The sequence below is a fragment of the Dermacentor albipictus genome, chromosome 7, assembly GCF_038994185.2.
Source record: "Dermacentor albipictus isolate Rhodes 1998 colony chromosome 7, USDA_Dalb.pri_finalv2, whole genome shotgun sequence".
Taxonomy (NCBI): Eukaryota; Metazoa; Arthropoda; class Arachnida; order Ixodida; family Ixodidae; genus Dermacentor; species Dermacentor albipictus.
The window spans coordinates 29,481,015-29,504,944 of record NC_091827.1 but is presented as its reverse complement, the minus strand read 5'-3'; the positions used below and the strand labels follow the sequence as shown (position 1 = coordinate 29,504,944).

The following is a 23,930-nucleotide window of genomic DNA, read 5'->3' as shown; positions in this document are numbered from 1 at the left end:
CGCCGAGGCGCCAACTTCTGGCGCAGCGATACCGCACCCGCGCAAGAATTACGAAACGCAACGAGGAATTTACCGGCCCACGTACGACTACGATCAAAGTGCACGTTAAACATCCCCCGGCGACCCAAATAAAGTTATCCGGAGCCATCCACTACGACCTCCCTCATAGCTTTAGTCGCTTCGGGATGTTAAAAGCGTTAATCACGACAGACCAATTCAATACATGAGGGCGCACATTCGAAGCTAAACGACTGCATCCGTAAGTCATAGTGAGCCACGCAAGAGTGTCCAGAATGTGCTAATTTCTGGTGGAGCTCAAGATATCGCACGAATAAAGCCGCTTTTATGTCACAGGCCAGCTGCAGATGCGTACGCCTTCGCCGCAAGACGAAACTACACGAAACAAAGAGAGCACATTCAAAAACAAGTGAACTTTAACGCGCTAAAAGTACGCACAGCACGAACACATACTTTTTCGAAGAGGCAGGCGTGAACTAGGCTCAATTGATGTGAGGAACCGTGGCACTTCACAAAGCCCTGCGTTTCTTGCCACTTCCTCGAAGTCAGCCCGCCCGATCCTATGTATCCACACTTTTCTTCTTTGTGCGTTGCGCTCGTCGTATGGTAAAGAAAGAAGCCTTTTACCGTCGCTGTGTCGGTTGCGGCAACCGAAGGCGCAGCAGCACGGCATCGTAATTAAGTTCTCGTCCCTAACACACTCGATTTGTTCCGCTAACACACTGTATCAGTCCGTTTGCGCGTACTTTCGTCGCGGAGGGTCAACAATGGCGGTAGGAGGCCCCTGGAAAGAAAAAAAAATATAAAAAGCGCGGCGCCTACTTACACGTGCCAATGGGGGAGCGCTGGAGCAAACGTTGGGGAGAGCAGGGTGGCCGAAAGATATAATGGTGCTACTTCTGGAAAATTGAGGGGCTTTAAGCCGCACCCTACTAACCCGGTAATATGCTCCCGTTTACCAGCATACCGGACATGCTAGAATTAAAGACGTGCTAAGTAAACCTAAGCTATCGAATAGTGATTCTAGAAGAAGATACAAATATAGACCGTTTTTTCATAGGCGCCGCCATATTGTGAGCGCAGTGGCGCCGCCTATGAGCAGCGCCATACTGGCTTGGGTGAAAGCGGTCTTTTGCATGGCAGGTATACGCTCGGCGGCAGGTTCTGGCGTTTGTTTTCGCCGTCGTGCGGCCTGTTTAGTATGACGTGCGTCTTCTACATGGTAAACGGTTCTGTGAGCCGTGCTGAAGTGGGTTAAGGCGTCATGGCCGGAATTTCTGCCGGCGTTGAGGTGGACGGAACACGCAGTGCGATGTACGCGCGCATATTCGAGTCTACAATCAGCCTCGGAGATTAATTGTGTATTTCTGAATGTTCCAGTGACTAATGTGACCTTATTGCAGTATTACCCTCTATTTATAAGCTGCGGTTTAGGAGCCACGAAACATACACGACGATCGTAACAGCGTGAGCGTGGGTACCGTTCTGCTACGATAGGAGCTGTGATGTTATAGTTTGACAAGCGTTCAAATTGTTCGCTGCAGGTTACATTGCGTGACTACTTGGTTCGATGGATGAGGTTTCCGCCCCTGAATAAAATTGTTTTGGCAAGTGATAGCAGCATACCTTACAGTCTGAATTACGCTTGTCCAGCAGGGACTGTTTACGAACTGCGCGAGCGTCCTAAGCAGTGGTAGGTGCTGGATTACATATATCTTTGTTCTATATACCGCTTGTACCAAGCATACCGCATCAGCGGTTATATATTTATAAACGTTGTGCGGTGTGACTATGCGAGGCCCTGTTGCGGCGTTAGCCCGTTTTCTCTTGCTTTTTCTAGCAAGAGGATGATAACCGAATTTCTTTTTCGGTTGCGTTCGTTCCGTTCTCTACGACGCACTCACACGCATTACGGAAATTTTGTCCTCAAAAATAGGCATCGCATTCTTTTTATGCGATCCCTCATATATTATCATGGCTGTATGCAGGCCAGAAAGTCAATGCCGAAGCGCACAGCTTACATATGTACCGTGCTGGATCACCAACCGCAGTGATCGCTGTGTTGAGCAGCGCCATCGGCCTCATGCAGGAAGGCTACCGTAGGCATATGGTAATTTCAAGCCTACTAGATTTGAAATGCGCGAGAACGATGCCGGTGCATCACAAATATTTGATTGCGCCTGCCACTTAGATGTTTCGTGGTTGCCTTAGGTTGGCCGTGCACGAGCATGCGCTCTTATGCTTTATGTTTTACTCCCTACGCCAAGCGATCAGATATTGAGCAGATTTACTATTTGATGCTGCTAATACAGAGACACCGGTTTTCTTTGTTGAATTAAAACCGATATAATCAAAATAGTTCACAACACATACACACACCGCGACTGATAATGTGCGTATACACCGCGGCTGATAAAACGCGTCACATTTTTGCGCCCCCAAGAGATATTTCCGCCTACTGTAGTTACCGATGCACCGAAAGGCTTCCCTGACGACCATATATGAATGGACACGGCGTAAATTTCACAGAGTACGATCTAAAACATCAAGAAATCTTTCCGCAGCACGCGTCAGCAATACTTTCAAGCAGCGCCGCGCCGGATAGCCCAAGCCAGAGAGGAGGAAAGGCTCTTCGCGCGCCCTATCCCCCTCGCCCGATGAAACGGTCTATACACACACTTGAGAATTGGGAGCACATTTTTTTTTTTTTTACTGAAAACAAAATGGAGATGAGCGGTTTAGCTTTTCCGGTATTCTGGGTTGCGGCGGAGGCGTAAACGTGAGCGGCCTGCACGGTGGAGCTACCTGGTGGCGCAGAGCTCAAAGAGACAAAAAAAAACTAACATTGCATTAACCAATTGCATTCTACTTCGCTGCTGGTATAAATTTTCGGCACTCAAACCTTGTACCGGCACTGCTTTAAACCTTGTACCGTTGTTGTGCAGTATGAATAGGGTCGTGCACGGCATTTGCTAAAAACATGCACACATGTACTTTATAAAACTAGATCTTTGGCTTTTAAGACTGCGAAAAAAAAGGGGGAACTTCGTGCTGACTATTTCTTTTTGTACTTTTGTGCCACGTTTTCGTTAAAATTTGGTGAAAACAGTTTTCTTTGACAAGCGACGAGCTGAAGCCAGTGCCACATAGAGGCGTCAATCTCTCTTATTACATCATGGCAATAAAATAAAGGGGGGGGGGGGGGGTCGTCTTTGCGAAGTCCGCAGTCTCGAAACTTTGCTATGCCAAAGTTTTGACTGCAAATGTTCAACTGATCTGCATGTTTGAACATGTATACATGTACGGGCAATACTCGGAACTACAATACTGCACAAAAGACGACACTTTCAGAACAATAACACGATCAGAACCGATACGAAATGTTAGGATCAGAGCACTTGGTTTTCTGCACCTGCAGCATATGGCCAGAGTCCTTCCATGTTTTTCTGGTCACGAAACTCCGCCGTCACGCTATGGGAGAGGTTGAGATGCTGCCCAAAGGTGCCGCGACGCGGCGCCACTGTGCCACAGAGGGCATCGTTCGCGTACCGAAACGCGCGCGCAGTGCGAGGCGAGCTGAGTGATCGGGTGCGTTATGTGCATGTGCTGCGCTATTTTTCGAGTGTTGGGCTGTTTGGTTGAAGTGGCGGGGTGGGACAACGATGCCGAACACGTGTTGCGTGCCTGGGTGCCGTTCTGGCAACAAGGGCACGACCGAAAAGGTGTCGTTGTTCTGTTTACCTAATAACAAGGAGCAGCGCGAGAAATGGAAGCGGCCCAAACCGCGGCAGGGAAGTGGCGGTTTTAATTTCGAATCGAAGTATACACGTGTGTGCGCGAAACACTTTGACGCCTCGGACATCGTCACAGCGAAGGGGCGAGCTTCATGTCCAGCAGGGGGTGGTAGGAAACCAACCAGTTGAAGCGGTACCAGTTAAAGGGACGCAGTAGGTATCACGATTATCGTGTAAAGGTGACCACTTACAAAAAATTGCAATGCTGATGATGAAGGAGAATAAGGGTGTTGTGAGATCTGATCATGGCATTGATGACAAAACACATTTGCTTTATGCTTTGTTGCAACCTCAATTTGTGTTATACCAGGATAGAGTAGTTCACAGCAATAGCGCCCTTACCCCGACCATCTATAAAGGTATAGCATTAGAATTCCTTTAAATGCAAGTGTTAAAACAGAATAATATGCATTGTTTTATTTTCCATTGTCCTTTAGTCTTGGCTATTGGTGGGCTACAATTCTTCAATTGCACGTACTTTTAAGTCTATAAGCTGCTATGAGTAAGAAGGTTATCAGCACACCGTTAGCTACATTTGTATTGTGATTTGCTGAGCAAGTTTTGTTTGCATGTTTAAGTAACAGCTGAAGAAGTAGAAAGGTGGTATCTCTAACAAGCCATTTAAAAAAATATTGCTGTATTTGTGATGTGGCTACTTGTGTTCGTTTGAGAGTTCTTTAGCCGTGTGTTATGAAATGCTTATGCTTTACACTTGCTTGTTTATAGAAACAATCGACTATGCATTCTGTACTTATTGCCATTCGTTTGCTGGTGTTTGTTTCCTGCCTCCCAATGCATACCTCTCACGTTTGATCTTATTTATTTATGCGTATTATGTCATGCTTTTAACAAACTTCTTGCATTGTGAATGGTGGACCATTTATGACCGGACGCCTCTGTGCTATCTGTATTTCCCTCCGCTTATTTTACATGATAAATAAATGATCGTGCTTGTATTTTGTTTTTGCACCAACACGTTTTATTTCTTTTCTTAATCTAATTTTAAAGGTGTTTTTTTGTTCATTTTTCGACTATGATAAGAATATCAGCACCGGTGATTGCAACATTTTAACATATAGTAAATAGTTGCGAATTAAGAACCAAAATACCTAGTCTCGTCGTTTCTGCGTCGAAACCACGAGCAGCGTGAATAAGTGCTGGGCTTACTGACGCTTCTGAACGACTGCTTGCTAAGGCAATTGCCTAATTACAGCTAGATTCAACTGTGCAGGTCCTAACACTTCAGGTTCGCCTTAATCTGTTGTTAAAAGCCGCACCGGAGACATTTAGTAGCGAAGTTCGTCTTGCATTAATTCTACCTAAATCTTATTCAGAAATGGCATCGCTTCGCAAGAAATCTTAAGCGCATGGAGCAGCTCAGTTCCCTTTTCTTTGTCATTAAGTATTCTACGGTAGCAGCCCTTTGCAATAGCAATTTCATTCTTTTGATCTCGTTATAAGATACTGCCCACAGAGTCCTTCTCTGCCACTGTTTAACAGAAACTGAACAGCTGTGCTCGGCGAACAATCTGGCGCCATGCGCAACGGAGAATTGGCGCTTACTCATCTGGTGATAAGTGGGACCACTGGCGTTTTGTTGCGAATGCGCGGTGTTTAATTTAAGGCAAATATTAAAAAGCGGAGCCCACCGAAGCGTTGAGGCGAACGGTGATGACGAAGCAATCCGGACCGAGACCGCCCGGCCGTGTACGGCGGACGCATTTCGACAGGGGCGAAATGCAAAACACCCGTTTATTTAAATTTAGGTGCATTTTAAAGGATCCCAGGTGGTCAAAACTAATCCCGAGTCCCCCACTACGGCGTGCCTCATAATCGTATCGCGGTTCTGGCTCTTAAAATTCCAGATTTGTTTTTGTTTCGGTCTGTGACCGCCGCAAGCTCCATGTTATGAGCGGCTTTTTTTTTTCGTCCCGTGCGCTCATATCATCGCAGAAGACACGCTCAGGCAGTAATTTAATCATATTCAATGTTAAAAATAGTTACGTGAGAGTAAAGCGATCGTTGAGGAAGTTGAGAAAGCTAGAATACCGAGGCTGCCCCACACACAACCACAGCGGTAGCGGCGTTCGCATGCCCTCTCATGCACGGTTGCGCCTCTAGCGGCGGGCGCTGGCGCTATATGAAACTGAGGCGGCAGTTTCGTGACCAGAAAAAAACATGGAAGGACTCTGATATGGCGTTGCCGAGTGGGCACATAGAATCGTAAAGAACCCTGGAATACCCAGGACGTAGCTAAAGGGTATGTTCGCCTTCATTCCACGCCAAAGGCTCACTGCCCGACACCACATGAAAAACGAGTGCCACTTACGCAGTTAGTCGAGTCCCCGAGGTCTATCGACGGCGGTTGATCAGGGATGATGATTTCGTCCGGAGATGGCATATTCACCATTGACAGGAGGACACCTGGACACGTGTGTGGGGTTTAATTCAGGAGGTCAACCCCTGAACGGTTTATAAGCGGAACGAATTTCCGGGACAGAAAGCACAGTTTACAGGACCACCATATGAAGACACGGAAGGAACTATAGCACTATACTATTGAGGCCCGCAAGAGTTTATTTCCCACTCCGCACGCAAAGCCGCCAAACAAGGAGGCACTGTTTAAAAAAACTACCGCGAACCAAATATTAGAGACAGTATTACAGAGACTCCGCGGAGAGATTCTACGGGCTCGGTGTTCCCACCAGCAGTGGCCGCGCCTGTACTCAATGCTTCGCATTAAAATTCTTACTTTGAGACCAAAGTTATGCGCGCGTTTATTAGGCGAGTGTTTCCACGCAGCCACCTTAATTAAACACAGAAATGAAGGCGTAACACTATGTGGCAGCTAGGCTGGCATGTTTGCGCCTACATCCTGGATTTTCACATCAACTTTCGGTGTTCGAAGCGCACTCCACGACTGTTTCTTTGGTGGTGTGACGGTCTAGATCGAATTAGCGTAAATCTTCACAAAGGCTGTCAGCAAGACTATGCTTAAACCATACAGTGCCGTACGCATCCAAATTTACAGCCGGCTCGAACTTTACATCGTCGCTTAGCTCAGAGTTAAATTTGGATGGAACTGAAGGCAGTGCGTATCCCTAACATGCAACTGGTCGCAGAGAGTCGTCGTACACACTCACTCTGCGTGATGGCGTCGGGGTGTAGGATGACGCACTCCGATCCCGCGTCGTAGTCGGCGGCCACGACCGCCCCTTTGTCCCGTTCGCCTGCCGAGGTCTGCACCAGCTGGACGGCTTGCAGCTGCACTGGCTGCGCATGCGCGAGCACAAACACGTCTGCACAGGATTGACACAACTGGGCGAGCTAGCACTTTTGCCTGCAGTTAAGAAAGCAGCGCGAATCAGACCATACGAAGATTGCGTTACCACACACGTGACGAGACAAAACAAGAACACAGCAGAAGGCGCGCACAGTCCTGGCGCTAACTGCGTGCACTTACATTGACGCGCATTTGCCTTTTATACGCAGATAAAGAACAAGACTATGGGCACGTTACACCTCCGAAAGATGACAAGAAGCACTCGTGGCATTTTCATCGCTCAGACATCTCAACGTTTTTGCACAGTCCAGAGAAGTAAATTTGTTTACTTGTGAGGTTATGAAATGGGCTGCTTATGCAATTACCTTTCTAGCTGTCAATCTGAAAGGCTCATATCTCCCCTAGGTGCTTTATCTGGGTGCCTGAAGAGCGTTTTACGCTGTGGAAACACGGTGTTACATTTGCACTGTCTACAATGAAAGGCAATATTTACAGAGATGGCAAGCTTGGCCACATTGCTGCTGCGCTCAATCTATCGTTGTTACGTCTGCCTGACTGGTTGGTGTATCGCTTTCCACACACGTTCGTTGAGCCGAGTAAACAAGTTGCGGCGCACATGTAACGCACTGGTTCTCGCGCTTAGTCGCGCGCTATTGCTGCGTCCGTGTTGTACAGTTTGCGCAACGACTTCTTTCATCTTTCAGTGCCAAGGATACAGCACAAAGTGGAGAATATAAACAGCACGAATTAAAGCCTGTCTAGTGGTTCTTCTCCATGCTGTGCTGTGTCTTTCACGCTGCTTTCCACGTGAAACTGACATACATTCACGTGGTAATGCTTGTGTAAGGGCTTCACACCACTGGCTTGATGCCGTGTTGTCGTTCGGGTTCTATGTTCGGCCACAGGTTATGGGTAAAAGGAGACACTTAACTACCTTGGAGCTTCGTATGCGAAACTTCCACCGTGAGCCACGCTTAGACCAATCTCGCTTCCCTTTGTCCACTTCCACAAACAGGCTTTCGAGTTGTCATGTAGTACGTGTATTATTCTCTCTCTCTCTCTCTCTCTCTCTCTCTCTCTCTCTCTCATTCTGTGTCTGTGTAAGGAATAATGCGGGTTCCATGTTGTGGGTCTCACGGCGTGAACGTGCTTCGAGGGTCCTTATGATTGCCATTACGAAAAGGTAGCGCATAGAACACTACGCAATATTGGGCGGATTTTAGACCCGTTGCCCTCTCTCGCTTTTTTTTCTTTCCAATACCCCACAGCTCTTCCCTACCCCCCTGAGTCGCAGCTCTTTGCTTTCCTTTCTCTCTGCGTCCGAACATATGTATGCCAGCTTGCTGAACGCAGTCTCCCTCTAGCTTAATAGAGCAACGGGGAAGTCTCTTGTAAAGTTTATATGTGAGCTGAATGTTAAGGAGCCCGCATACACGAGCAACACTGGAACTAGTACTACACAGAAAGAAGACGCTTTATAGAGCAGAACCGATATGAAATGTTAATATCAGGACACTTGGTTGTCTCACAACTGCGGCGTCCAGCGTTAAGGAATGGGTTCATATTTAAAACGCGGCTAATCTGTCGTCAAAAGAACCCTGGAATTGTCCGCGCGTAGCTCTACGATTTGATGAATGCTGGTTCAGCTCAACGTCACAAGGTGGCGCCACCGGTTATGCGTATAGCGCATGCGCACAGGCTATAGAAAACCTCTCTGGTCACGTGTTACGCAACTGCAACGGAGCCAGCATGACTTACCTGCACAGACTGCACGGCCTGCGAGGTTCCCCGCGGGCCACCGACGACGGCTTTCTTCTCGGAACCCGCGGCATCGCTGAGGCTCTGCCTGCAAGTTGAAGGGAAAGAGTGAGACATGATTCTGCTTCCTGCAGTTTATGGAATCCCGCTTTCTCTTGAATGCAGCACGTTTCATTCGAAGGGTGCAGGAGTTCGCTATAACGAGAGCAGTTGCGCATTTTGAATATACTTGCATAATGGAGTAATCAGAGTTGGCTCAAACGTAAATAAAGGTTCTTCTTAATATTCACTTCGATATTTAAAATGCGGTTAGTTTGCCATGTGCGTCCTTCCTTTGACACTGTGGTTCGAAACGACGAGGTAGAGGTGCGCGAATATTCTAAATTATTTCGAAATGCGAATCACATAGTCATTGCATTTCGATTCGAGAATCCACTGTTCGAAGTTGCCGAATGTTCGTTTCTTTCGAATACTGCAACGTACGAGAACAGTTCTTGCTGTCTGGAGGGAGGAAGTCTGATGCAAGCGGTTGCTCTTTTGAGCGATCCTGGCGCAGGAGAACAGCGGTATAATTGTTGCCCAGACGATCCGGAACGTTCCTGGACAAATATGCGGAGGAGCTATGTCGGTCACTTACGCGCGACAGTTACCAGCCCTTGATAAGTACGTCTCGCCTTCGGCAGCTTACATCCCGATTTAGACAAAGCAATTTATTATTTCCCTATAATCTCACCTTGTTTGAATTCTTACAAAACGATTTACGGTGCTATACTGCTAATGCCCTTAGCTCCTTCAACGAGCGATACACGCTACTTTACTATTCGATCACGCCTACTAGCATACACGTTAGCAGGAGTGAGGCGACGAAAGGAGTGTTAAACATGGCAAAAAATTTCTCTCCCCTTCCCCGTCTTACCGGGTCTCGTAGGCCCCGACGAGGAAGCCGAGGTGCTTGTAGAGGCCCCACTTGACGAGGCGGTCATCCTCGGTCTCCGACTGCAGCTTGGACAGCCTCTCCTCGCGCACGAACCGGTCCCGCACGCTCCTCCACTGCCTCTTGCAGGCCGAGGCTGCACGTGTAACAGAGGAAACGCGAAGACTTTTGTAGACGCAAGATGTCCCCGAGGCTGCAATGTTGTGGTACCGAATAATATTGGTACCGAATAATATTGAAGAATTATCGCGGCTCCCATATACAGTGCAGGTTGAATAGCGCGCTCTTGTCGACGTTTAGGAGGAGGAACAAACTTTATTTGTAAAAAAAGAAATGAGCAGAAGGTGTAGTCGTTCCGGGTGGGCAGCGTCCCTATAGTGCAGGATGCCGTGAGCCTAGAACGATAGCTTTAGCTAGCCCTGCTCACGAGACGCTGCTGGTCTTCAGGGCTCGGGCTTGTCAGCTGGGCCGCCTCCCACTGCTCGACGGTTGGTCCGGTTGTGTGTGGTATCGACGGGCTGTGCCCACACTCCCGTACCGTGTGCTAGAGGCATGCTTTTCACGTCGTTTGGTAGAAATCCACACGCGCGTTCTGCCAAAAGCACCATTTGCATGCATATCGTGTCGTTTTGCAGAAAACTGCATCCGCGTCTACCAAAAGATGCATATGCATTAGAGGGTTGGTGTCGCGCTGGTGTCTCTGGAGACGCTGTTGCCGATCCCAGTTGGTGATTGAGGGATCGCTCCACGACGTCGGTTGGTGGTGCTGTGCCGCGTTGGGCACGTCAGTAACCCTTCTTGTTGGTTGCTCGGTAGCTTCAACCCACGTGCAGAGCGTTAATGCCACCCACCGCGAGGACTTTTTGACCCTTGGTGGCTTTCTTTATTCACTTTTCTCAGGAACTTGTCCAAGTCGACCGCGTAGAGCAAAAATTAAATAAAATAGCACCCCCGCCTCCTTACACACGTCGCGCAAATGAAAAACAAAACATAAAAAAAACATTATAGATTTAAGCCCGAGCCTGGGCAAGAAGTACAGGAAGAACGAGAAACAACACAAAGGAAATGACGAAATGTACGGTGAAGTTCAGTGTTTGACGGAAGCCCGTCTGGTCGGGATGACACATGGTGAAAAGGTAGACAAAACCCGGGGCACTAAGCCGACCAAAGTAAAATTTAAAAGAAAAGAAGACGTTCCGGCTCCCACACGGGAGCCTTGTTCACAGGTAAAAGAAACAAAGGCGTTCGAACGGCTCGTTTAAATAGTCCTGAACACGTGACGCAGGCAGCGCGCATACACTGACCGCGGATTGCCATCGCTCCTGTTCAGAGTGTTCGGCGTAGTCTGAATTACGAGCGACTCAAGATAAAGGCATCGCGATGGCCCCTTTTCCCTGGAAAGGGAAAATCATACATGCATTGACAATGTGATGATGATGTGTGGTGTTTTATGGCGCAAGGGCCAGGTTTGGCCAAAGAGCGCCATGACAGGTGGTAATTTTGACGATGTATTGTGGATGACATGCACAATGAACTCATCATGGTAGATGTGATGCGGCTGTAAAAGGGCCTAAAATTTGTAGCTGTAAGTGGCGTAGAATATATAGTTGCTAAAATAATGACGGTGACTAGGCAGCGATGTGGGCTATGGCAATGGGTGGTCGTTAAAACATTGTGCAATAAAACAACACTGACACCAGAGTTTTAAGAGAGCCCTTGAATGCAGGGCTGTTAGTCACGTGCTAAAAATTACCTGGCCAAATGATTTTCAGGATGTCAGTTTCGTCTAAAAAATCTAAGACTGCTTGCAGTTTGAAAAACGGTTCGTCACTAAGAAAAAAAGCAGGGTGGAGAGGTATATTTTCGCGATATGCAGAAGGGAAATACTTTTTCCTCTCCGTTTCTATTGCAGGGCACTGGATAAGAACATGGATGACTGTCAGGCCATCGCCGCACCTACTACAAGTAGGAGGGTTCCCGCCAGTCAAGAGGTAGGAGTGAGTACTGTAAGTGTGTCCTATTCTTAATCGGCAAAGAAGTACTTCTTTGTGCCGTGCTGTTTTTTCACTTATCCAATTCCGCAATCTTGGTTTTATAATATGTAACTTATTCAATGTTTGTGTATCCCACTCTGCTTGCCAATGTTTCCTCAATTTATGGCGCAGAAAGGGCTTGAGGTCTGTGGCAGGAATGGGGATGTTCCCATCTGTGTCGCTAAAACTCACTGCCGTAGCGTTTTCGTCAGCAGCTACGTTGCCTTTTATACCTTTATGATCAGGTACCCAGCATAGGATAATCACTTGGTTGCAGATATATGCGGAGCACAACAAACTATACAGCTCTTTCAAAACGGGATTCTTATGCTTTCGTAAGCTAATCAGGGCTCTCACGACACTTAGTGAGTCTGTAAAGACAACAGCCTTAGCGACATTTCTGCGCCTTATGTGTTTAATCGCCGAAAGTATACCATATGCTTCTGCCGTAAAAATACTGGTGTGTGGGTTTAGTGGCCCAGATGTTGAAAATGAGGGTCCGAGAGCTGCGTAAGCAACACCAGCAGGAGACTTTGAAGCATCAGTGTAATATTCGTCACAGGAATACTTCTCTTTAAGTTCTAGAAAATGCGATTGTATGTGAGCCTCAGGTGCTTGTTTCGATATTTCTAAGAAGGAGATGTCACATCTTATAGTCTGCCACTCCCAAGGCGGTGGAAGCCTTGTAGGAGGCATTAGGACATTGTGTAAAAGAGGGACCACTGTGTTTTCTGAGAGTGCTTCCAACCGGAGGGACAGAGGAGGCCTAGTGGCCGGGCGGGTACGAAACAGCCTAGCAGTGGACAAGTCGCAGATAGTGGAATGGCAAGGATGTTTAACATCTGAGCTAACTTTCAGGGCGTAGGAGAAAGTTAAATATGTCCTTTGGTAGTGCAATGACCATACGTTTGATTCGACGTAGAGGCTTTGCACAGGGCTAGTCCTAAAGGCACCTGTAGCAAGGCGGATGCCTAAGTGGTGAATAGGATCTAGCATTTTCAAAGCGCTAGGTGCAGCAGAATTATAAACTATTGCTCCATAGTCTAGCCGTGTTAATATTAGACTTTTGTAAAGTTTTAAAAGGCACCGCCTGTCGCTTCCCCAAGATGTGCGTGACAAGAGCTTCAGCAGATTCATAGTCTTGAGGCACTTTGATTTCAGATACTTCAAGTGTGGCACAAAAGTCAGCTTACTGTCTAAAAGGATTCCCAGAAATTTGTGTTCATGGCTCACAGATAGCCGCTCTCCATTTAGGTCTATTGCGGGGTCGGCAAGTATACCTCTCTTGTTAGAAAACAGGACGCATGTACTTTTTTGTGGGTTTAGCTTGAAACCGTTTTTGTCCGCCCACATACATAATTTATTTATGCAAAGCTGTACTTGCCGCTCGCAGATGCTTAGGTTACATGATTTGAAAGCTATCTGGATGTCATCCACATATACAGAATAAAACATAGTACGTGGTATGGCAGTCTGGATCGAGTTCATTTTGACAATAAAAAGAGTGCAGCTCAGCACACCACCTTGCGGAACACCAGCCTCTTGCGTAAATGGACGAGACAAGACGTTACCAACTCTAACACGGAACGTGCGATTGGAGAGGTAACTCTGAATCACGTTCAGCAAGTTGCCTCGAATTCCCATTTCAGACAGGTCACGGAGGATTCCATAGCGCCAGGTTGTGTCGTATGCCTTTTCCATATCTAAAAATACTGATAGAAAAAATTGTTTGTGGACAAAGGCATCTCGAATATTTGTCTCGATGCGGACAAGGTGATCTGTTGTGGATCTACCCTCCCGAAAACCACACTGAAATGGATCGAGTATCTTGTTGCTCTCAAGAAAATGGATGAGGCGACGGTTAATCATTTTCTCAAACAGTTTGCATAGACAACTAGTCAGAGCTATGGGCCTGTAACTGTTGCATGAGGAAGGGTCCTTGCCCTCTTTGAGGATAGGAATCACGATTGCTTCTTTCCAGGCAGAAGGAATGTAGCCGGCAGAGAACATGGAATTGAAGAGTGACAGTAGTGTTTCTTGGGTTTCAGGGTGTAAGTGTCTGATCATCTCATACACTATTCTGTCACTTCCTGGAGCGGACTTGTTGCAACAGTTCAGTGAGGCCTGGAACTCAGCCATACTAAATGGACGATTGTATGGTTCATTTGATGTGCTTTTCCGACCCAAATGCAGCTGTTCTGCTAGTCGCTGGTATTTTAGGAATGTTTCTGTGTAATGGGCTGCACTAGAAATGTGCTCGAAATGTGCTCCTAGGCAATCTGCCTGATCCTCCAGAGTCTCTCCTCGTGTATTCAATAAAGGTAAGGGGTGAGTTTCGCGGCCTTTTATTTTGTTAACCCTGCTCCAGGCTTTTCGTTCGTCTGTATACGAGTTAATGCTGTTTATGTAGTTTTTCCAACTTTCGCGTTTAGCGCGGCGGCGCGTTCTTCTACCTTGCGACTTGATCGCCTTGAAATTAATCAGATTTTCTGTGGTTCGTGAGTTACGGAGGAGGTTCCAAGCCTTGTTTTGCTTTTTCCTGGCTTCCCTACACTCCTCATTCCACCATGGGATACGTCGTTTCGAGGGCGAACCATTTGTTTGGGGAATGCATACCGATGCAGCCTCAATAATGCATGCTGTTATGTACGCTACTGCGTCGTCTAAGCTAAGTTCAGAGATATCATTCCAGGGCAGCTGCGTTAGTTCGCGAAACTTTGTCCAGTCGGCTGAGTCGACTTTCCATCGAGGAAGATGTGCATGACAATCACCTTGTTTTTTAAGGTTTAGTACGATGGGGAAGTGATCACTGCCATAAGGATTATTAATGACATCCCACTGGAGATATGGCACAATTGTACTAGACGCTATGCTTAGGTCTATCGAAGAAAATGTTCTATGTGTAGGGCTGTAAAATGTTGGCTTTTTCTTGTTAAGCAAGCAGGCACTTGAAGTGCATAGGATGTTTTCTATAAGCCGTCCTCTCGCATCACAGCGCGAATCCCCCCACAGTGTGCTATGCGCGTTTAGGTCACCGACGACAATGTAAGGGTGACGAAGCTCATCAATAAAGCTTTGAAATGTTGCGCTAGAGAGTTGATAACTTGGGGGGATATATACAGACGTGATGGTAACTAGTTTATTGAATAGAACTGCTTCGATAGCCACTGCCTCAAGAGGAGTTTGGAGTTGCAGTTGCCGACAAGCAACGCCTCTCTCGACTATTATTGCGACACCACCGGACGATGTAACAACATCATCTCGGTCTTTACGGAAAATAACGTATTGCCTAAGAAAGTTTGTTTGTGTCGATTTAAGATGTGTCTCCTGAACACACAGCACCTTTGGGTTGTATTTGTGTAAGAGTTCTTTGATATCATCGAGGTTGTGGATCAGGCCTCTCACGTTCCAGTGTAATATTTGTGTATCCATCTTGTTTGTGTTTATGTGCTGTGTGTCAAGAGATATCACTTAGGTTGGTTCAAGGGACCTTTTCAGGCCCCTTGATGCGGGGTATTTCTTTTTTGTTGGCGCGCTCCAGGGAGCAACGCCGTGCCTTCGGCGTCTGAGACGCCGGAGAAGTTTTCGTTACATCCATCGCCTCGTCAGAGGCGCTGGATGACGCCCGCTCAGCGGGCACGCGCGGGGGTTTTTCAGGCCTGTCTGCGCGAGCAGTGGCCCTGGGACCGGCAGGCTCGGAGGTCTGCTGGCCCTTCGTCGTAGGGGGCGGAAGAGCCGTGGCTGCTCCCGCCTGGGGGGCTGATGGCGTAACCGCCGTCACATTCCGTGTGACTTGCGCGGCCGCCTGAAGATGTAGCGCTGCCCCCCGGCGCGCCACATCGGTGTAGGAAGGACTGGACTGATTTTGGAGTGCGAAACGCTTACGTGCCTCTGGAAATGACAGATTCAGTTTTACTTTCAGTTCTATGATTTGTTTCTCTTTTTTCCATGTAGGGCATGATCGAGAGTAGGCAGGGTGGTCTCCTTCACAGTTGGCACAGTGGTTTGTTGATGTACAGATGTCCGAAGCGTGTTCAGAAGAACTACACTTGGCACAAGTAGCACGTCCTCTGCAGTTCTGTGACCCATGCCCAAAGCGCTGACACTTGAAGCATCGACGTGGATTTGGGATATACGGTCTCACGCGAAGCTTACAGTAACCGGTTTCTATTGTTTCAGGTAGGTTGCAGGTTCCGAAAGTAATGATTATGTGTTTGGTAGGTATTTGCTTGTCATCTCGCCTCAATGTTATTCTTTGAACTTTGACTACGTTTTGGTCTTGCCATCCTTCAAGCAGTTCGCTTTCGCTCAGTTCGAGGAGGTCATCTTCTGAGACGACCCCGCGCACTGTGTTCATTGATCTGTGTGGGCCCACTGAGACGGGAATTTCCCCAAATGCTACAACTTTCGACAGTTTGTCATACTGCACTTTGTCGCGGAGTTCGAGAAGAAGATCGCCACTTCCCATCTTCGTTACTTTATAGCCTGGGCCAATTGCTTCAGTGAGAGATTTCGCTACAACAAAAGGTGAGATCATTCTGACGGTTTTCTTATCGTGCTGACTATGTACAACGTGGTACTTTGGGAAAGATTGTTTTGGCTGCATGAAGAAAGTGAATGTTTCATCGGTGCGCCCCCTCTTCAGGGAGCGATCAGGTAGCGGAGGAAAGTTATTTGCCATATAGAGCTGGGAAATTCGGCGGCGATGGTGGCCACCCACCACCGAGCCCAACAAGGGGACGCTACAAGGTTGGAAGATTACCTGCAGACGCCAGCCATGCATCGCCGCTATAACCTAATATATATATACCCAAGGCAGGATATATTACACACGGTTAACCCTTGCCGCCAGGAAATACAGAAGTAATAAGAAGTGAAGAGAAGACAGGAAAGATGTAAAAGTGGGAGAGAAAGACGAAGATTGGCGAGGAGGACAGGAAACGGCGACTGCCGATTTCCCCCGGGTGGGTCAGTCCGGGGGTGCCGTCTACGTGAAGCAGAGGCCAAAGAGGTGTGTTGCCTCCGCCGGGGGGCCTTAAAGGTCCGATCACCCAGCATCGGCTCAACCTCCAGGATCCCCCTTTCCCCGGACACGGCTAAGCCGCGCACGGCTACACGCGGGAGGGTCCAACCCTCGTGTGCTCGGGTCCGTGGTGTCGCAACACACCAAACGCCTGCTTGCGCAGACGCCCCTGCGGGGATGCATTGACAATGTATGGTTGTCAATGCACGTATGATGTCAATGCGAAAGAAATGCATTACGTCGCACCTCTTCGACGTCCCGGGTCCATGATTTGAACCGCGTTCACCGCATCGCAAAGTTCAGGAGATCACTCGACGTACGTCCTGTCTCTTGCAGGAGCGAAGTGCAAGTGACGTTGGTTCGGAGTAGACGGCCGTCAGTTGCACGATGCGTATACATGTTAAAGAATTCGATAATTATAGGCCGATTAGCTTGCTTTCAGTGCTGTATAAAATATTCACCGAGAAGATAATTTCCAAAATAATCAGGGCAACACTTCAATGAACCAGAGAAGAAACTTGCATCAGGAAGTGATATTCTACAACGAACCACATCTATGTGATCAGTCGAGTAACTGAGAAATCTGCGGAGTACAATCAACCCCTCCGTATGGCTTTCATAAATTACGGGAAGGTATTTGATTGAGTATAGATACCAGCAGTCGTGGAGGCATTGCGTAATCAAGGGGTGCAGAGGCATACGTGAATATCGTGGGAAATATATACAAAGATTTCACAGCTACGCCTTGGTAGAAAAGAAAAGTAGAAAAGTACGTATCAAGAAAGGAGTCAGGCAAAAAGACCAATTCCCTCCAATGCAACTCACTGCGTGTTTAGAATATGAATTCAAGCTTTCAGACTGGGAAGGCTTAGGGATGAGGGTCAGCCGCGAATATCTCAACAACCTTCGGTTTGCAGATGACACTGTCCTGTTCAGCAAGACTGGCGATAAATTGTAACAAATTATTGAGGTCCTTAACCGAAAAGTAAGAGTAGGGTTGCATGCAGAAGACAAAGTTAATTAATGTTGAATAGCCTGGCAAGAGAACAAGAATTCATGATCGCCAGTCAACCTTTTGAGTCAGTGAAAGAGAACGCTTATCTAGGTCTGTTACTCACAGCCGACCCTGACCTTGAGAAGGAAATGTACAGATGAATAGAAATGCGTTGGAGTGCATACGGCAGACATTACCAAATTCTGACTGGAAGCTTACCACTTTTGTTGAAAAGTATACACTTGTAACATTCTACCGGCGCTAACATATGGGGCAGGAACTTCAGAGGTCAACGAGGAACGGCGCCCTATGTGGTGCTTACGCCGGACGGCGGCAATGCGATGCGGGCAAACGTACCGCGCAGGCAAAGTGAACGGCGCTTAGGTTTTTTTGGCCGCTTGCTAGCGACGATCTCGCTCTCTATCGCAGTTCTCAATTACGTGGCCGGACATAGATGCGCTCACTTGAGAAAGTCACCCGGATATAGTCCAGCGCGACGCGAAAGCGCGCCACAGTTTAAGGCGCGTATGTATTCCGACCTAGCCTGAGTGCGCGCGCACGCTATAACATCATGTTGGCACTGGCGCAGCCAACGTAACCGGACGCGGCCAACGCGCCCGACGTCGAGATGGCTCTGGCTCCATATGCGCGCGTTGGTCGCGCCGACCCACAATGCATTGCGCGAGAAAAAAAAAATTACGCAGATCCCACGCACTATGGGAATCGATGTACGCAAAGCTTTCCGTGCTCGATCACTTGCTTGACGATAGTTAGCGGTGATGTTGACGGCTAAAGCTTAATCCCTTCAACGTTTATTTTATATAAGCTAACACCAGAGTGGTCAGTTGATGTCAAACGTTACCTTGCGTGCACCACTGCTGTTTGTCTGCATGCGTAGTACACAGAACACACGGGGAGAGGTGTTTGCTTCAGGCGTTGTTGATCGCTATACTTCATAACCTCTGAAAGGGCTGAGCGTTGTCATTGCCTCACATGGCACATCGCATTGTGGCAGAAGTACTAAACTTGAATTGGATTATGGGGCTGTATACGTGCCAAAACCACACTCGGATTATGAGGCACGCCGTAGTGGCGGACTCCGGATTACTTTTTGGACACTGTGGTGTTCTCTTCAAGTATCCCTAAATATAAAGCAGCAGACACACGGTACAATTCGGCGTCCGATCCGACGTGCGGCCCTGCATGATCACGTGGGCCCTCGCGCCGCGCATCAGCGCCATTTTTGCTCGAGAAGCGTCTACGGAGTGGCGAGGAGAGCATGTTGGCGCCGTTGCTACGCTCGAACAGTGTAGGCGGCGCTAAAGCCCCTCCATACACGTTTCCGCCCAACGTTTGTAGATCTATAAACGTTGTTTCCGCCGACCAAAGCAGCGGTGGCGCGCGGGGATGCAGGGGCTTTAGGCGGCGCCACGGTCGAGGAGGGAGCGTGAAAGAGAGGAGAAACGAGGAGGAGTGAAGGCGGAGGAGGAGAGTGTCGCTACTTTACGAAGTTTAAGGGGCTTAAGATCCCTCGGTTTACAGCGCCACCTCGGTCGCCGCGCAGGTAACTCGAACTTCTTGTAATTCAAAACTCAAACGGTGAACTGCTACGTAATTTTTCTTTCTTGGAGGGGGGAGGCTTCTGCCGTGTTCATGAACATTCAAACGTGGCAATGTCGCAACAAAAAGCTGCGTCCACGGAATGCTCTCCTGCCTAACAAGCTTGTGCAGCAAGCATTCAAATACCTTCGGCAAATAAAAATTGCAAGTTTTCTTCTCGTGGAGAAAATAACGAGCAACCGCTTACACATACCGAAGCGGAATTTTCGTCTGCGCGTTAGCTGTAGCATCAATCGGCCAACTAATAGGTTCAGGTTCTTGCAAAACCGCAGAAAAATGCGCCGCGCCGAACCGAAAAAAGATATTCACTAGAAAACAACCGCGGAAGATCTTTCGTTTCGTCCTATAGACCAGAACACGCTAGTCTCGCACCCAGACTAACCGAACGCATACTCTCGCACCCGGGTTGCCCGATCGACCGGCGCCGTTTTGTACTGGGCTGCCAAAGTGTGTTCGCCGGCGACCGGTAGACATGGCAAGCGCCAGCTCTAGGGCTCCAAAGTGCGGAAATGTGCCCGTTCACACGGATCCAAAGTAGAAGAAGTCATCTGGGCATCATTGCGTCGTGTTTGGATGCCAAAACAACCAGCGGAAAAGGAGCAGGTCGCTTAGCGCTGTTTGCGAAGAGCACAACACATGCACGTAGGGAATCGTGCCGGTGCGGTGTTTTCAGCCTGCGCCGATTTCCATCCGCAACGAAGAATGCCAGGCTGCGCCACCGGTGGATAGCTGCAGTGAATAGGAAGAACTACCAACCCAGTGAAAATGCACGAGTGAGTATTCGATCTGTGTATATTTTGGTGCCACGTTCAACTTTGCGCCCTACGAACGTAATACGTGTAACACGCAGGTTTGCTCCGAGCACTTTCTGGGCAACAAGCCTACAGAGCAGAATCCCGCGCCGGTGCTTCGCCTTGGCTATAACAAAAAGGCAAGCCTTTTCGTGTTTTCATTCAGGCAGAGCTCCCGACGGTTAAGCGGAACAGTTGAGTTTGCGGTTAGCGATACTTGCAGCTGGTGCACGGAATGACCATTAAGCGTGAACGACAAGTTGTAGGCCTTGCTGCTAGTGAAAGTAAACCGAAGTCTGCTCGTCACGTAGCATGCGTCCACAAAAACGTAAACGACGACTACTCGTCGCCGAAGGTGTTCTTGCAGCGCACCTACCTTTACGAGCTGGTGTTGCAGGTGTCATTCGTAACGAATTCATTTGAGCCTCCTGAGCTCTAAACTGCGTGCGGGCTGTTATGCGGGGCAAAGCGCAAAATATTTCCGTTCATATGGCGAGGAAAATAAAGTGCTTAATTATTCTTGTATTTTGTAACAAAATTTTGATCGTTCTCACTAGTTTTTTTTACTGTTTTCTTTTCTAAGGGAGCGCCAACAATCCGATGGCCTCGCACAAGCGAAACAGGTCTGGTACCAGGTAGCTGCAGTTGGTGGGGCTAATTTCTTGGAATGCAGGTGCGGTTGTTGTCTTGTACGGGGTCCTGATGATGCAGCTTTAAGTAGGGATGGTAATTTTACGTGCCCTGTCATGGTTTGTGCAACTGTACAACACCTGCATCTGTCATGCTCGCCCTGTTATACGGGCTTTGAATGCACATGTAGTTGAACATTATAACTACTGTAGTACCTCATTTTCCAATGAGTGCAGGTTTAGCATCATATGCTGCTTGTTCGAGTGCTGTAGGCTTTTGTTCTGAATGTTGTACTCTTAAGTGGTTGCAGGATACAATTGGCCTGGTGTATTTTCTATTTAATTTTGAGAGGACTTTATATCTTCGCAACAGTGATGGCATGGGAAAGAACTACAGCCCTTCTTACTATAACATCTATTTTGTTTTCAATGTGCAGGTGGTGAAGGGCAGGCGTCTGCTAACCAGGCAGTCTAACGACCTCGCCAGTTGGTTGCGAAACGCGGCCAACCCAGTAGAGACCATGACAAACAAGACCAAACTGAAAGTGCAGATGACAGTGTTCTGCGTGCTTTAATAATATATGGCACCAACACAGTGCTGTAAATTCCTTCACAGGTTACGTGCCAAAAAGCTCACACGTGTTCTAGCATATAGCGCGCGGTTTGTACAAACGTAATAGCGAACCTACCCGATGTATTCGGTTCTGCAGTCTGCACAGCACTCAGTGTGGCCATTGCGGACTTGCATGAGGCCTTGAAGTTTGATAGAATCCAGACAGCGAAAATGACAGGTTAGAAAAAAACGCGAAATACGCCTTCCGCCCAGCTAAAAAGCCCAAGCTTCGCTTTCGTGCCGGGTCGCATCTCCCGGCGTGGCAGCCCAGGCCTGCTACTTCGCGGCGCTTGGGATAGATGGCGCGACCGGCGCTCATCAATATGGCGGCGCCCTTTGAATTCACGGTGTTCTGGTGTATAGCCGATTTGAGAAGGCTAGCACTTGTTTCTTCGTAACGACTGCAGAAAAGAAAAAAAGTGTGCTTACCTCTCGTCCGCTGGGAAACGGAAAAATTTCGCCCCGCTGTTCCTCCCCCGAGTTGCCACACCACACAGCCGCGCAACACGACTTGTGGCCCTTCGTCAGTTTTTCCGATCGACATTTTCGGAACGTTCGCGAGCACAGAAAGAAAATTTTTAACTGCAGAGCATACGAAGAGAGGTGCACAGAAAGCGGCGAGGAGCAGACGAGCAGAATGGCAGACGAAGCGATAAGAGCGAAAGCGCCGCTCATTGGCGTAACAAATGAAGCGACTAAACAAAGACATAGGACGCCGAAAAACGAAATAGCTGAAAACACATTTTACTTCCACACATATTTACATCACTTTACTGCTATGTAGATTGAAAAGACAGAGCCACATATGCAAAAGTTACTGAATTTTCCTTTGGTTGCCACTGGCGACGCCTTACTGTCAAACCGAAACTAGCACCGCTTTCCGCCCACTGCCATATTACCGCTTCTGCCTTGCTGTAATCAAGGGTTCGACGAAAGTTCGTCTGCTCAGGCATGGAATGAAGAGAATCACGGTCACTGACTAAGTATGATGAATTATCCCGACGTTTTGGAGCCGCGTATACGGGTTCCTCGTTCTCTGATGCTATCTTCGGCTGGTCGTTTCTGAGCACTCTGGAGCGCTCTGGCGAGCGGCGTTGTCTTCGGCTGGTTGAAAGAGGGTGCGCACCCTGCGTTCGGCTGGTTCTTCTCGATTGCTCTCCTCTATCTTGGAGCGCTCTGAGGCGCTCCGAGCCCTGTCGTCAGAGCAGTCATCGAGATTGAAACGTCATCGCAGCGCCGCGTCGCTGCTGTTGGCGACGGCCCACCGTAACCTTGGCAACCTAGGCCGCTGCATGCTGGCGTCTCGACGAACGCTCGTTCCGCCGGCACGTCTGCCGGTTTTTCTGGCAGTGCCGGGAGCTTTGGATAGGCGAATCATCGGACGTTGGCAGTAGTTACGTGGTTTCGCATCGGCAATTTCATCCTCCGAGAGCGAGTCGCACGTTCGGCTTGAGCGCTTGTCCCCTTACCTCTGAGCTCTGGAAATGACCGATCTACCCGACTCTGCTTCGGGGCATACAGGCGACCAGTCGAAGATACCATGAGTTGGACAGGAAATCGTCGTCACTTATATAGCCAGCACGTGACGTAACGAGCGTGCTTAAACGGCAGGTGTAGTCTCTGCTGTCCGGTTCATCGTAGCTGACGTCGACTGAATGATGAGCCATTCCAGCAGCCGCCGAGATGACATGTTCTTTCCTTTGGCGACAGAACTGTCATTGTCCGAATTAATCTTGTGACCGTGTTCTTGCGCATGCTCGGCAGTGGCGTTGGTCGTGAGACTGTTATTTCTTACGTCACGTTTGTGGTCCTTGAGCTGTCCGGAGAACTTCCATGTTTTGCCAACATATACTTGATGGAAATCAGCGCATGGTATCTTATGCACGACTCCTGGGAACGATTCAATAGGGTAACTTGTCTTTCACATTCGTTAGCTAGTTCCGGAGCTTGCTGGTGTGGATGTGGGCGATGCGCAAGTCGTATTTCGTAAATACGTGCGACAATGCCTCGCTGATTCCTTGGACGTAAGGGATGGCTGCACTTGTGCACAGATTGCCGGGTTGCTCTGTGAGCTTGGCTGTAATATCCGCTTCTCAGTTCTGCATATGAGACAACTAGTGTAGCCGTTGTGGTTTAGCCCTTTTTCCATGCATCGTCACCTGTGTTTAACACCTGCTTTGCTTCCACCGCCGGGTCGGTCCGGTATTGTACTATCTTCGGGATCGGCGCAGGTATGGGGAGCGCTTAACGCCTGCGTCAACTCCGCCGCGCGTCGGCGTGGCGTTGCAGTATCTTCGGGATTTTTTTTTCTACACGCGGACACGATAGTGGGGAAAGTAGACCTTAACAGCTTCGCTGGAAAAATTCACTCATCCGTCAGCGTTGAATCGCTAACGTTCAAAGATCGTACTTCAACGTCTGAACGTCGACCAGAGCGAGT

At 48.4% G+C, this 23,930-nt stretch overlaps 1 protein-coding gene across 1 annotated transcript; it reads right to left on the bottom strand.

Annotated features, from left to right (window-relative positions):
• Positions 1-315: 315 nt before the first annotated feature.
• On the bottom strand, positions 316-22,082 carry LOC139047365 (uncharacterized). The gene is made up of 6 exons (XM_070521189.1): positions 21,920-22,082; positions 9,770-9,923; positions 8,854-8,941; positions 6,956-7,085; positions 6,142-6,236; positions 316-802 (listed from the first exon to the last, which is right to left on the bottom strand). Exons 1-6 carry the CDS (start codon positions 22,032-22,034, stop codon positions 746-748), a joined length of 639 nt encoding a protein of 212 aa, XP_070377290.1. The 5' UTR covers positions 22,035-22,082; the 3' UTR covers positions 316-745.
• Between the last annotated feature and the right edge of the window lie 1,848 nt (positions 22,083-23,930).